This window comes from Astatotilapia calliptera, chromosome 23 (genome assembly GCF_900246225.1).
Source record: "Astatotilapia calliptera chromosome 23, fAstCal1.2, whole genome shotgun sequence".
Classification (NCBI taxonomy): Eukaryota; Metazoa; Chordata; class Actinopteri; order Cichliformes; family Cichlidae; genus Astatotilapia; species Astatotilapia calliptera.
Genome location: NC_039323.1, coordinates 38,863,076 through 38,875,685, shown reverse-complemented (window position 1 = coordinate 38,875,685; position 12,610 = coordinate 38,863,076). Strand labels below are relative to the sequence as shown.

Genomic DNA, 12,610 nt, shown 5'->3' with positions numbered 1-12,610 from the left:
GGTATTCCCCCGGATAAGCTGGAGGAGGTGGCTGGGGAGAGGGAGGTCTGGGCCTCTTTGCTTAGGCTGCTGCCCCCGCGACCCGGCCTCGGATAAAGCGGATGAAGATGGATGGATGATTTTTTTATACAGAAACTACTTTCAGCTGTGCCACATGTTTGAACACTTTAATCCTGGCTGTAAACACTACTTTGGGTTAGAATTGAACTGAATTTCAGCTTACAGAACATGTTAATCAGGATGGCACTGGCAGAATCAACATCTTATGTGTTGCGAAATTAAAGCCAGTTTAGACAAAGCTTCAAAATATGCGCGTGTAGACATGTGATGACAGTTTCCCCTGGTTGTCCAAGATGCCAAATGACTGGAAGTTGCAAGCAGAAAATGAAGACCACTTTTTCAGAATTCTCAAATGTAGTTTTATTCTTGGTAGTTTCTGGATTTCCATCACATACCTGCAGGACTGCAAAGGGTCAGAACTGTAAAGTTAAGAGTAAGGTAGTACTTAAACAAATACGTTTCATTCTACACTTCATATTTCACCAACGCGCCACAGGCTTTACAGCTGTGACCAACTTCTTAGAGAGCGCCGAGTCGTTATGCTGCTACCTAAAAAGGGCCCTTAACCGTTCAAATGCTTCACTTCCTGTGAACAGCTGTCTGGAAGGCTATGGAGGAAAGCTGCTCAAGTCGATATCAACTCTCCCAGACAACGATGACGTAAATTTCCTAACGATGAATATTTTCTAGGGTTAGCCACTTAAACATGCCATTACTTTTGAAAGCTCTGAGCTGCAGTAGTCAGAGGACATTTCCCCCCAGGAAATGCTAGGGTGAAACGAGAAAAGAATAAAAATAAAAATACAAAAAAATAAAATAATAATTTCACAGGAGACAGGCAGTGATTGCCCAGTGTGCATTTCCACCTCGTTCAGTTGCTCAGTCCACTAGAATTGTCCTGTCCCCACGTCCCCCCCCCACTGTAGCTCCTCCTGAGCCCGACTGTCCAATGAGTTTGTGTAGGGCGACTTGGTGATTGAGTCTGGGCGCGACGAGACCGGTCACATGTCTGGGAATGGTTGGGAAAAAAAAAATAAAAACATCCGAGTAGAAGACGTGTAACGGTGATGAGACAAAACCTTTTACTCTTATCCCACTCCCGTCAATACAGGTAAAAAGTCTTTAAAGCAGATGGCCAGAGTCCTCCTTCGTCATTCATATCCAACCTGCTCCAAGTCAGTTGAATGTAGGTGGAGTAATGTAGTTGGTAGGGGGTTGTGGTTGGGGTGAAGCCAGCATCCATATGCACTACAGATCAGAGCAGGAGGAAGAAGAGGGAGTGTTTGGAGGAGGTTCAGGAGTTCAACTTTTCTTAATGGGCTTGATTTTTAATTTTTAAAGAGAAGGGAGGTGACGGAGGCGAGGTTCAGGCTCAGGCAGTACTCAGAAGGTCCTGTATGGCTTTCTGCTGCGTCTCATTGAGTGTCGATATGCACTGTGTCCACAATCCTGCTGAGGTCTGGAAGATATGACAAGAATATGTTTAAATGCTTTGCAGATTACCCAAAGTAGATTTGAGGGCTGTGTCTACATTTCTGGGCTTACCTGCACTTGACGGATCACGTTAGCGAGCCGCTTGCTGCACGCGTCTTCGCTCTTGATAGATTCATTTGAGACGCCGTCGGCTATGATGAAGAAAATTCTAGGAAGATTTGCGTTCTCTGGTCCGAGGACAATCGGGTTGTTGCTGTGGAGAAAGGATTGAGAGGTCAGGTGTGCAGGGTGGAGGTGGTTCATAGACAGTCAGGAAAATGAAGTCTCGGTACCCTACCTCTCAATGAGGTCACAGAGGAAGTCAAAAGTGTGGACCGCCTCCTCTTTGTCCTCTTTGAGCGGTAGCCAGCTGAGCCAGTGGGGAAGGACCTCGTTAACGTTGACGCACTCTGGTCGGAACCTCATGAGCTTTCCCACAGCAGAGACGCAGTTCTCTGTAGCGTTGACGTTTTCCTTTGAGCGCGAGTCAGCTGCCTGGATGACTCTGACCAGCAGGGGGAGGGCCTCTGTGACGAAGAAGAAAGACCAGAGCACATCATGTAGGTGTCGCTAAACAACTGAACTGCCAGCAGGTAAAGTAAAGACCAGGTCATACCTGTGCAGAAGGGGCGGTAGTTCTCGCCTCCGAACTGAGCCATGACGCCGACGCCGTAGGCAGCTGCCTGCCGGACCTCGGGGCTCGTGTCGCAGAGTGACTGGATCATCGGCCGCAAGAAATATTCTGCGTATTTGAACGAGGAGGGGCTGCAGTGCTCCACCACATCGTCAAAGATGCACAGACCCCACTGTCTGTCAGCCCAGGGCCTGTTAGGACACTGAAGACAAGTGAGACAGTTTAGTAGTATTCATTTCCAGTTTCCATGTACATATGATACTTAAAAAAAACAGTGCTCAACAATCACTCACTATTAGCTGGACAATGAGCTGCAGCAGCTGCTCAAACCAAGGCAGCACCTTCTCTTTGTAACTGCTGAACACCGAGTGCAGGATGTCAGATACTTTGGTCAGAATGTACACATCGTTCTCATCCTGGGAGAAGACAAACACCATGATGGCTTGGAGTGTCTTGCATCATCATCATCATCATCATCATCATTTTTGAAGGTTAACACGCAAAGCAAAAATATTTACCTCATCTTGTAGTGTTTCCTCTACCTGCTCATCATAATCTTCATCCTGTCTCTTAGCTGGATAACACAAGTATGTGTTAGGATTTTGTACCAGCATTTAAAATAATCATGCCCTCATGGTATTTGTGATGTATCATTTGTCATGGCTAAAATATTTGTGTTTCTGAAGTCTCACCCTGCCTGAGCTCCTGGTTCTTAAAGTGCTCCTCCAGCTTCCCCTTCAGGATGCCGCCCAGCTCCTCAAAATGCTCGCTGTTCAGACAGCCGTCTCCCATCAGCTCTATGCACTTTAACAAACACACTTTTGTCAGTGCACAAAATAACATGGCTCACGGGGAGAGAAGGGGAAAAAAAAAAAAAAAAAAAAAAAAAAGCCCAAAATGTAGCTACCTTGGCAAACGAATGCATGATTTCTGACAGGACATCCGAGTCTGGCTCTGTGCCGATGGCCTTGATGAGGGCGTCGCACATGAAGTGCCACATCTGGGTGAGGTATTCTGGTCCTCGAACCCGGGCACACTCAAGCAGCAGGGGCATGGACTCAGCTGCTGCCACCCGCACACGTGAGACAGTTAAGGCCAACGTCACCTGTATTTTCACTTAATCCGAACAGTGGAACCATCAGAGACGTTCATGCTGAAGTCTTTAACATCTAAACATGGAATCTGATTGTGCTGCCTCCTCCTGAATGTTTGAATCCAGCTAAACTATTTTAAAGGTTGAATGCCCCTGCCCCCCCAAAATCATGCAGCACTGAGTGCCCTGGAAGAATAGGAAATTGCTATATAAGAATCAGACCATTCAATTATACTGAAGTTTAAAATGTCATAACAAGAGGATATCATCATGAAAGTAGAACTTGAGCAGAGGAACCATGAGTTTCACCACCTGCTCTGTGTACTCAACAAAACCTTCTTTCAGCTCTTTGGCATAACACACCTGAGAAAAAGAAAGAAGAGGAAGAGTGAGTGATGACCACATCCACAGCTTCTCAGGACAGTCTTGAGTCTCATTTTCTTCTCACCAGCATCTGACAGGCAGTAGCCTTCTCCTCCAGGCCAGCTGTCTTGATTCCAAAACTCTGCTGGTCTCCCAGGTTGACAAACTCCCAGCCATCATCCTCTGATATGTTCTCCATGTCCTGGGCTTTAAAAGGAGAAAAGTGAAAGAGTTTTAAGTGAATCCTTTACATTACACATACAAGAATCACATATAGAAGTCCCAGCAGGCAGCACATTACTGCAATATTAAATATGAACACGTGACAGTGAGCAGATATTCTTCAGAGATTTGTGACTATTAATCTACGGACACTGATTCGTTGCAATATGGGTAAAGGTACATGGCTGCAGCCTTTATTCACCACTGGATTGATCAGGTTTAAAGCATGCTTTGGTAACTGATCATTTGAATGCCTGCAGACTTTCATTTCAGGCTTATAGAACAAACTGGACACGCATCAGAAGTCAGTGCAGGAGGCACAGGCGGCAGCTGTCTGTTACTTACTGTCAAGCAGGGCCACCTCAGGCTTGATGGAGGCAGTCTTCATCAGGGGGCCCATCACCACCGGCAGATACTGCTGGAACTCCTTCCCCAGAATCTTGCACATTCTCGCCCAGGCTGAGATCATGTAGGAGATCTAAACCGAGAACAAACCATAGCAGCTGACTGTGTGTGACCACCACCTTGAACTAGATAGTTTTAAGTTTTGTTCAAGTCGTCCTACCTGGGGATCATCATCCTCCAGATCGTTGAAGTCAGTCTGGGTCTTGAGGAGCAGCTGCATTACAGCCGATGCATCTGGCATGAACTAGAAGGGCAGAGAGAAAGATGTGCGAATATGAGGGTTAAAGCTTAATTTAAAGGGAATAACCTTGAATTAGGATCTTGGCACATGGTATGCTTTGATGGTCAAAGTATACCTTCTCCTTGCCGACAGCCAGGCCGATGAGACTGATGCACTCTATGGTCTTGCCGCGCAGCAGCCGGAGCTCCTTCTGCACGGCGTTTTCTACAATGTGTTTGAGCGAGGGCATGAACATGTCGTAATATGGCACAAACTTCTCCTCTGCGGTGTCGGCCACTGAGGCGATGGATGTCACCACCTGCTCCAGCACCAGCTTCGTGCCCTTCTGGATCAGCTGAAGGTTGAAGAAATGATTTGTATGAAACAGACCACACACACACACACACACCGACTTTGTGAATGCAGGGTCTCCTCGAACACTTTACTGTACCTCCTGCAGCTTGGCAACCATGATGACATGAAGGTGCTGCACCAAGTTGTCCAGATAAAGGATGAGCAGCGATTTAGGACAGTCCTCTGTAAAGTTTATGAGGGCGGCGGCGGCATGGGCCTGCACCCGAGGGTTACTCTGGTCCTCCATGGTCTGCAGCAGGGCTGAGATCACCTAAAACGAATAAACAAACTGTCTTTGTAGCCATGAAGAAAATGAAAATGCTTGCACAGCTGTTTAAGTCACTTCAGATACCTTATCATGGAATTTCTTTTGGAAGGTGGGGGCAAAGTCTGTGGCCATTTGTCCAATAGCATTGCAGGCAGCATACCGCACCCTTGGGTGCTAGGAAGGAGAAAAAAAAAAAAAAAAAAAAAAAAAAAAGTGTAAATGATTAAGAAATGGGAAATGATGCGACTAAACATTGATCAACCAACCATTAAGACAGTTAAGTAAACTGAGTGGCACTTTTGTACAACGGCTGCCGTTTCCTTACAGGGTCGGCGCAGAACAGGAGGACAAAGCTGACAATCTCTTGGAGGATGGCCTCCATCTGCTGGTGGCAACCCTCACCGATGGCCGACAGCGCCATTAACCCAGCATGGCGATACTTCCAGTCAGCTAGCAGGAAACACATAATTGACACAAATTTAAGCACTTTAGTACCAAAGCAGCTGTTAATTTTGCTGTATGAAAAAAAAATGGTAGCTTAATTAAAGTTAAATCAGTGCTGCAGTAATGTGCAGCTTTACTTACGATTCTGCAGCATCTGCATGATATGCTGTTTGATCATGGGAAGAATGATCTTCCCTCCCAGACCACAGGCAATTCGATCAAGCGCGCTCTCCCCAGCCACAGCGTTACTGGTGAAGCACAAGAAACATCCAGGAACTTATGGACATGCACACATCTACTGAACTTCAGAGTACTTTAAGAAGTAGGGGACGCAGATACTGTACCGACCCCTCAAAGATGGAAATATATTAGTGCATCAGGACGTACCTGTCAAAGTCTTCATCTTCCAGCTCATCTGCCATCGCCCACTCATCATCATCCTCGAGATCCACCATCATAGCCAGCATCTGAGGCACTAATAAACATAACAGACTTCTATCAAAACTACTCCACTCATCTTATTTGGGCACATCATTATAGAGGCCGCTGAATCAAACTCTTACCACTCTGTGCTACAATGGCCGTGTGTTTTCTTAGCATGGCCGCTGCCGTCTCTGATAACGTGACGATGACTTCCAATGCCAGCTGCCGTTGCATATTTGTAAGGTTGGTATCAGCGCACAGCTGAGGAGACAGGACAATTGCACATGAAACGATGCCTCGAGTCTTGATCAGTGGTAAAGAGATATTCACCATTTAGAGGTTGCAGCTTACCCTCAGACAGAGCTGCAGTGTTTCCTCCAAGTTGGGTCTCAAGTATTTGGGTGCCGTGTCTGCAATTTCCACCAGAGACTTGAGCACAGAGTCATCTCCCTGGTAGCATGACTCATTCACTGCCTGATGGGTAAATCAAACAAACAGGTAGGTTTGTAATGCAAATATATTCAACAGGTGTGGCAAAGTTAATGCCACATTCTGTCCTGACTTCCTCTTCCACCTTTATGAGTCAAACACAAAATATGCTACTGCAATAGAAGATTTGCTACAGGATCCAAGATGCCCAATATTTCATAATGATGCTGCATTATTATAACCTGCAGGAACAAACGCTACCAAACACTTGCATGTGTATTTGCTTTCACATGACTTCAATAACCTCTCAATGCAGAGACTGTCGTCAGAATCGATCATAACAGTATGAAAACATCATGTCACTCCGAGTAAGCAGTAGACCATTTACTTTGAAGTTCCAGCCTCCATTTGCAGATATCCAACATTAAACTTTAATTAATAGATCTTAAATGACTGATGCTCTTAGTGCTCAGAAGCCATTACCGGTGCAAAAACATAAGTACTGACGGGTTCCGTATCTACAGTACAAAGTGATCCGATCTGAAATCACAAACACACCAATGTGTTATAGCTTACCTGCAGGATTCCCGGCAGGAGATCAGCAAAGTGTTTCAGCAGAGCTGTGTTGCTTTCATTGGACAGAACAAAAGATGCTGCAGCCCGAGCCGCCAGGGTACGAATCTGTGAGATTAATTTAAATACATAAAAGCAGCTAAGAAAGGGAACTGAGAGGTGTGTGATATGAAAGAAAGATCCACACAAAGTTAAATGACATCACGTTTCAGCTACCAGGCCATGCCCCATCCTAAAACCTTACCTGTGGGTTTGCCTGGTCCTGCATGCACTGAACAAGCATGCGCTTGATAACTTCCATATAATGCTGCTGCTGGTTGCCAAAGATTCCTGGAAAGTTCCTAGAAAGATATCATTGGAAGACATCAGTCAGCCATCAGTGCATCCGCCTGAGTAAGAGTTTGAATTCATCATGCAACAGGAGCTCACCAGAATATGTGCAAGGCAGCTTCTCGGAGGCCGACATTCTCAGCGTTGACAGAATCAAACAGAAACTTGAGCACCTCTGGCCACTGGTTATTCCCATCGTCATCTACATTAAACAAAAACACCAAACGTTCCTCAGTAATTTCCACTTTGAATGTTATTTGATCAACATCTGAGAATTTCATTAATGACCCATGAGAATGTTTGCCCATTATTCCTGCATAACATGGGAAATACTGAGTCATGGCTTATCCATAGCGTTTAATCAACAGCCACCAGAAGAGAGTGAGAGAGAAAAAATAAATAAATATAAAAATCACCGATCAGGTTCCGGGACAGCTCGGCTGCAATGTCGCAGATCTTCTTGCGGATGGTTGGGGAAGTCTCTTGTTGGATGCCCGTCAGCAGCTCTGTTTTGATGGCTGTCTGCATCTCCACGGTCAGGCCTGGGTAGATCTCCTCAAAAGAGGAAGACAGCAGCCGCCGCAGCAGCACTGCTGCCATCTGTTTGACCTGTGGGGGCAAAAAAAATTATTAAATACAATGCTGCTTTCAACATGACGTCATACCTAAACAGTCATGTCAGACACCCATACACAAGTGTTCCTTTTTCAGTTTAGTTGGGCAGTTGGCTTACTGGACCAGCTAGTTTTATAGTTTATGCTCTCTATTTAACAAGTGTTGTGAAACAAATCGTTTCCTTCTGCAAAGACATGTTACCCGTTTGGTAAACCAAAACCTTTAGAGTGAGTGGTCATTAAGGGGAATAAAAAAAACAAAAACAAAACCAGACCGAGTGTCTTAGAATGGCAGAGTCACTCTCCCTGGGCCAAGCACCTCTCTGCCTGCTCCCATTTCAAGCCTCTAAAAATATCAGCCTTGAGGTAAAGTAAAGCAGAGGAAGCATGAGGACCCAAGCAGCTGGTGGATTCAGAGTAAACATGACTGCCTGAATGCCAGAACTGTGACTCACAACAAGCCGTAGTCAGGCAGCGCCGAGGCCTCACATGTGATAGCCGGACTACATACTTGAAATGCCAGCAATGTTGCATCTTTTAGAGATAAAAGGTATTGCAGGCTTCAGTGTCACGCATTGCATCACTCTTTCCCATGTGTACTGCCATCTGAATGGGTAATAATTACGACAGATAGACATATATAAGAATATTTGGATTTAATATTTCACCATCCTTTTATTAGATTCTGACAGAGGCTGGAGCGCATCCCTGATTACTTTGGATGATGTTTTTCCAAGTTATTGTGTGTATTAAAACCCACTCAGTACATTATTCATATAGGGCAAAAATGCACATAATCCATTTATTTAGCATGTAATGTCTCATATTAACTGTGACACAGCACCCAAAAAACCCACGGAGATGTGAACGAGTGAAAAACAAATTTCATACACAACATTTGTTGACAACTTAAGATTTTAAAGGTGAAAGAATTACGTCAACTTTGTCTGACCTTTGGCCTAAATGGTCCGTTTTTGGGTGTGTCAAGACTTCATTGAGCACAATACAACAGATCATAAATGTCTCAGATGGGCTCTTAAGTGGCCAAGTTTTTGAAGTTCCCCTGCTTCAGGCTGAAAAAATTCACCATGTCATGCCACAGATATGTTCACAATCCGTGTACAAACCTCCTCTGCAGCAGACGCATCTCTGACAGCTTGTAGCAAGAATGTGATCTTATTCTGGCCTGGAATATTGTCGTAGGTCTCCTGAAAAGAAAATGAAAGCACCGCGGTTAGGATCAGACAGGCCATGCACAACATGAATTTCTACTGCTAATACAGCATCATGTTCCCTTTACTGCAGTTACAAAGAAAACCAAAAAAAAAAAAACCCCAAAACAAAACACTCAAGCTTAAACAGATGCTGTGGTCAAAATAATAAGGACTGTCCAGTGAGGTCATATCAGGGATTACCTGAAATATAAAGGCAGGACTGAATATTCACTTTTCCCATTTTTACTGAGGGTTAAGCTACAGAAGCATGAATATATTTTCCTTATAAAAATGGCAAAAAAAAAAAAAAAAAAAAAAAACCCCACAGGAAAATACATAGACATCTGTCAGGTAAGGTAACACTCTGCCTCAACTCACATTGTGTTTCTTTGCATAATCGCACCCCAAATGTCCAGTTCTGAGCCAGGAAAAACCCTGTACATCACTGATGTTTGCTATAAAGACAATCAGTATTTTAATGAGCAGTAAAAGTGTGACATTTGTGCAAGTGTACCGAATATGGCTATAAACTGAACATGAGCCCTAATGGGCTCATACACAAGAGCCACCCATTTATTTTACCACTGTTATGCTGGTTTACCCAAGTTAAATGAGACTCCACAGGGATACAGTGAAACCTCTGGTGTGCGCTCTGGTAAAAGTCACTATGTGCATGTAGTTTCAGCATCCCCATCATGTGGAAGGATCGAATACAAACTCTTAACACAACTGCACGGGAGAGCCACCTTCAATGATTCCCAAACTGACAAAATGAGACAGGGAGGAGCACAGATGTGCCAACGGCTGGGCTAAAATCAAATCCCAAACAATTAGAATCAGAATGACCAAGCGCTCAGGTTGAGCAACCCTTGAATTACCTGCAAATCAATCTGCAAAGTCCACTCCTCTTATAACCTGACTTGAACTACTGCACTAATCCATTTGTCCACCTAAAGCCTAAATGAGTTTGGTTGCCACACAAATTCAAATGCACTTCATGGCTTCTCATAATACCACCACTTGGATGAACTAGTGATGGGATTAACTACAAAAAAATTAAAATAAAATAAAGGGTGACTAACTGTATCTTTCAACTGTTAAAATGTGAGTTTAGGTCCCATACAGGTGGATCAATTCCTATTATGCGAGTAAAAGAGAACGGGAGGAGTTCCTATAAAGGATGAATTCCAGTGAGCTTAGCATCCCGGCAGACAGTCTGAGTTTATCAAAGAAAAACGCTGACTGGTAGAGAGAGGCGGTGTGTGATAAGATTCAACCACCTCATCCAAAAGTCGGGGTGCCGGAGAGGGAGGGGGACGCTGGTAACAATGCTCTGCGGCGACAAGAGGCTAATAATGGTGGTTGTGAGGGGGGGAGAGTGAATAGACGAGCTAGACACAGCCTAAACAAATCCTCTGAGAGAAACTAATCCGAGGAGACGAGCCTAGCTACTGACGTGTCTGAAACTGAGATGATCAACTTCACGAAGGGAAACACGGCTGCTAGTTTAAAACTGTCTGGTTAAGACTTGACTTTTAGTTAACACGACCGGAGGCCATTGCATAAGTAATCGCCCCTTTGAATGAACTACCTCACCATCTACAGCCTATCCCTTTGATGGTTTGTTTATCACCGCAGCAGTAACTCAGCATATGTGCCACGTTCAGTCTCAATATTCCGCTTTAATATTTTAGCAAGCCAATGTGCTGAACCCTAGCGTGCTAGCTAACAAACCTAGCAGCACTGTGGGTAGCTCATTAGCTTGCTGCTACTTCCTGTACTCTACAGGCGCCACTGTCAGCTGGAGGTTTGGAGGCTGGTTCCGACAAACGGGTCCGTTCACTTTTTACCGAACAGCCCGAGCTTTGCCGAGACACGTACGGCTACATGGTGTCATGACAGCGCTGGTATCTGTGACATCGAAATTATGTCCACGTATAACTACGCAACATGGTGGTAGTTAGCGTTAGCTGACTAGTACTCGGCTTCACAGCGCACGTGGGCTACCGAGCTTGACGTGAGAGGCTGCGCGCGGCCAGGATGGACAGCTAAGTAGTTAGCTTCTGCTAACTTGGCCACACGACTTCCAGCATTCGCCGAACTTGTCAGCCACTAAAAACTGTTTTTTTCCTCGTCTTACCTCTGCCTGTTTCCTGACGTTGTTGTCAGGGCTCATCAAGTTACCCAGCAAGAGGTAGAACTGCTGCTGTTCCGCCATTGCAGTGAGATCCAAAAAGAGCAGCCGGGTGGAGGAGCGGCGAAATGAACCCGGCAGACCCTGCCTCGGTCACACAATGCTGCTAGCGTCTTATTGGCTAGCTTTATCGACCTTACTCAGGGGTCATTGGATCGAAGACCTTAGGCATGCGCTCGCCATTGGCTGGCACGCACTCTCTGTGTCTATTGGTTGAAATCGACACAGGGAACGTGAATGCGTTGTTTCTATTAGCTACCGGTGAATTACTAAAGCGCGGGAGTTTATTGCGTCATGGCTGAGAAAATAGAAACAATCAGAGCAACAGTTCATCAACACGTTATCACAGCTAAAAAAGCAAACAGGTTTACTCAGTTGGATATACTAAAAACTGCGATTAGATAGGACTGAACGATGAATCAATTCCCCTTTATTTTCTAAATAACAAGATTGAAGTAGAGCTTTGAGTGAAGACTTTAGAAATGGCATGATTTGGTAATTTTACAAAAGAAATTAAACTTAATGCTTTCTCAGTCACTGCATATTGTTAGAATTAACCACATGAAGCCAAATGCATCATAGTTCATACAGGAGTTTTTGAGACCTGTGATTTTTTTCTTCTTCATGAAAGCCTAAATAAATTGCACAACAATGCCAGATGCAGATTATAACTCATAAATGCAAAGTAATATTTAATTCATTTTTTTTATTAGTCAGAAGGTTCAAGGAACAGTCCAGGTTTTTTAAAAAAAATACCATAAATAAATAAATAATTTTCTGGCAATTATTTTATGGTTCAGGCTTTATTTATTACGTTGTAATTTCAGGAAAAAAGTGCTATAATATGATGATGATGATGATGATTAGTATTATATGCAGATCATAAAGAATGAGAAGAAGAAGAGGCAGAAAAACAATACACTTGTTGCCCTATTAGATTTGTAGCTGATTTGTCGTTGTTTAGTTTTTTGTTCTGTCATGTTTCCCAACATTCATTCATTCATTTAGTTATGTCATATGCTCACATGCTTTTTTATGTTGAACATCTACCATTACAAGTCCAAAAGCATTCACATCTTGCAAGTAGAAATAGGTAAGAAAGAAATAATTCTAGATTTAAAGCCAAACTATGGTTGAAAATTGCATTTTTATATTTATAGTGTATATAGAAGAAACACCTGAATACAGATTGCAAGGTAAATTGTCTCATTTTTTTAATCTTACATTAACTGTATTATATGTTGAACTTGTTCTATTTCTGACTGAGTTTTTATGTGTTTATGTTTTCAAATCAAAT

The 12,610-nt window shown here is 43.9% G+C and overlaps 1 protein-coding gene across 1 annotated transcript; it reads right to left on the bottom strand.

The window, feature by feature from the left end:
* Nucleotides 1–395: 395 nt before the first annotated feature.
* On the bottom strand, nucleotides 396–11,426 carry kpnb3 (karyopherin (importin) beta 3). The gene is made up of 26 exons (XM_026158406.1): nucleotides 11,260–11,426; nucleotides 9,033–9,113; nucleotides 7,708–7,900; nucleotides 7,391–7,493; nucleotides 7,206–7,302; nucleotides 6,965–7,069; nucleotides 6,311–6,433; nucleotides 6,100–6,220; nucleotides 5,924–6,011; nucleotides 5,678–5,784; nucleotides 5,418–5,542; nucleotides 5,177–5,266; nucleotides 4,922–5,095; nucleotides 4,607–4,825; nucleotides 4,411–4,494; nucleotides 4,191–4,323; nucleotides 3,709–3,830; nucleotides 3,527–3,623; nucleotides 3,075–3,247; nucleotides 2,860–2,971; nucleotides 2,686–2,741; nucleotides 2,461–2,583; nucleotides 2,150–2,369; nucleotides 1,832–2,060; nucleotides 1,606–1,747; nucleotides 396–1,519 (listed from the first exon to the last, which is right to left on the bottom strand). The coding sequence occupies exons 1-26, from the start codon at nucleotides 11,335–11,337 to the stop codon at nucleotides 1,433–1,435; spliced, it is 3,282 nt and encodes a 1,093-aa protein (XP_026014191.1). The 5' UTR covers nucleotides 11,338–11,426; the 3' UTR covers nucleotides 396–1,432.
* Nucleotides 11,427–12,610: the final 1,184 nt, after the last annotated feature.

What these genes read in the sequence shown, in the direction of transcription:
- kpnb3 (XM_026158406.1), bottom strand. Translation starts at nt 11,337, where the DNA reads ATGGCGGAACAGCAGCAGTTCTACCTCTTGCTGGGTAACTTGATGAGC. An exon ending in TGAGGTGGCCCTGCTTGACA is followed by an intron (nt 3,831 to 4,190) that starts GTAAGTAACAGA and finishes CTCCTTTTAAAG; the next exon opens with CCCAGGACATGGAGAACATA. An exon ending in AGGAAACACTACAAGATGAG is followed by an intron (nt 2,584 to 2,685) that starts GTAAATATTTTT and finishes GTCTTCTCCCAG; the next exon opens with GATGAGAACGATGTGTACAT.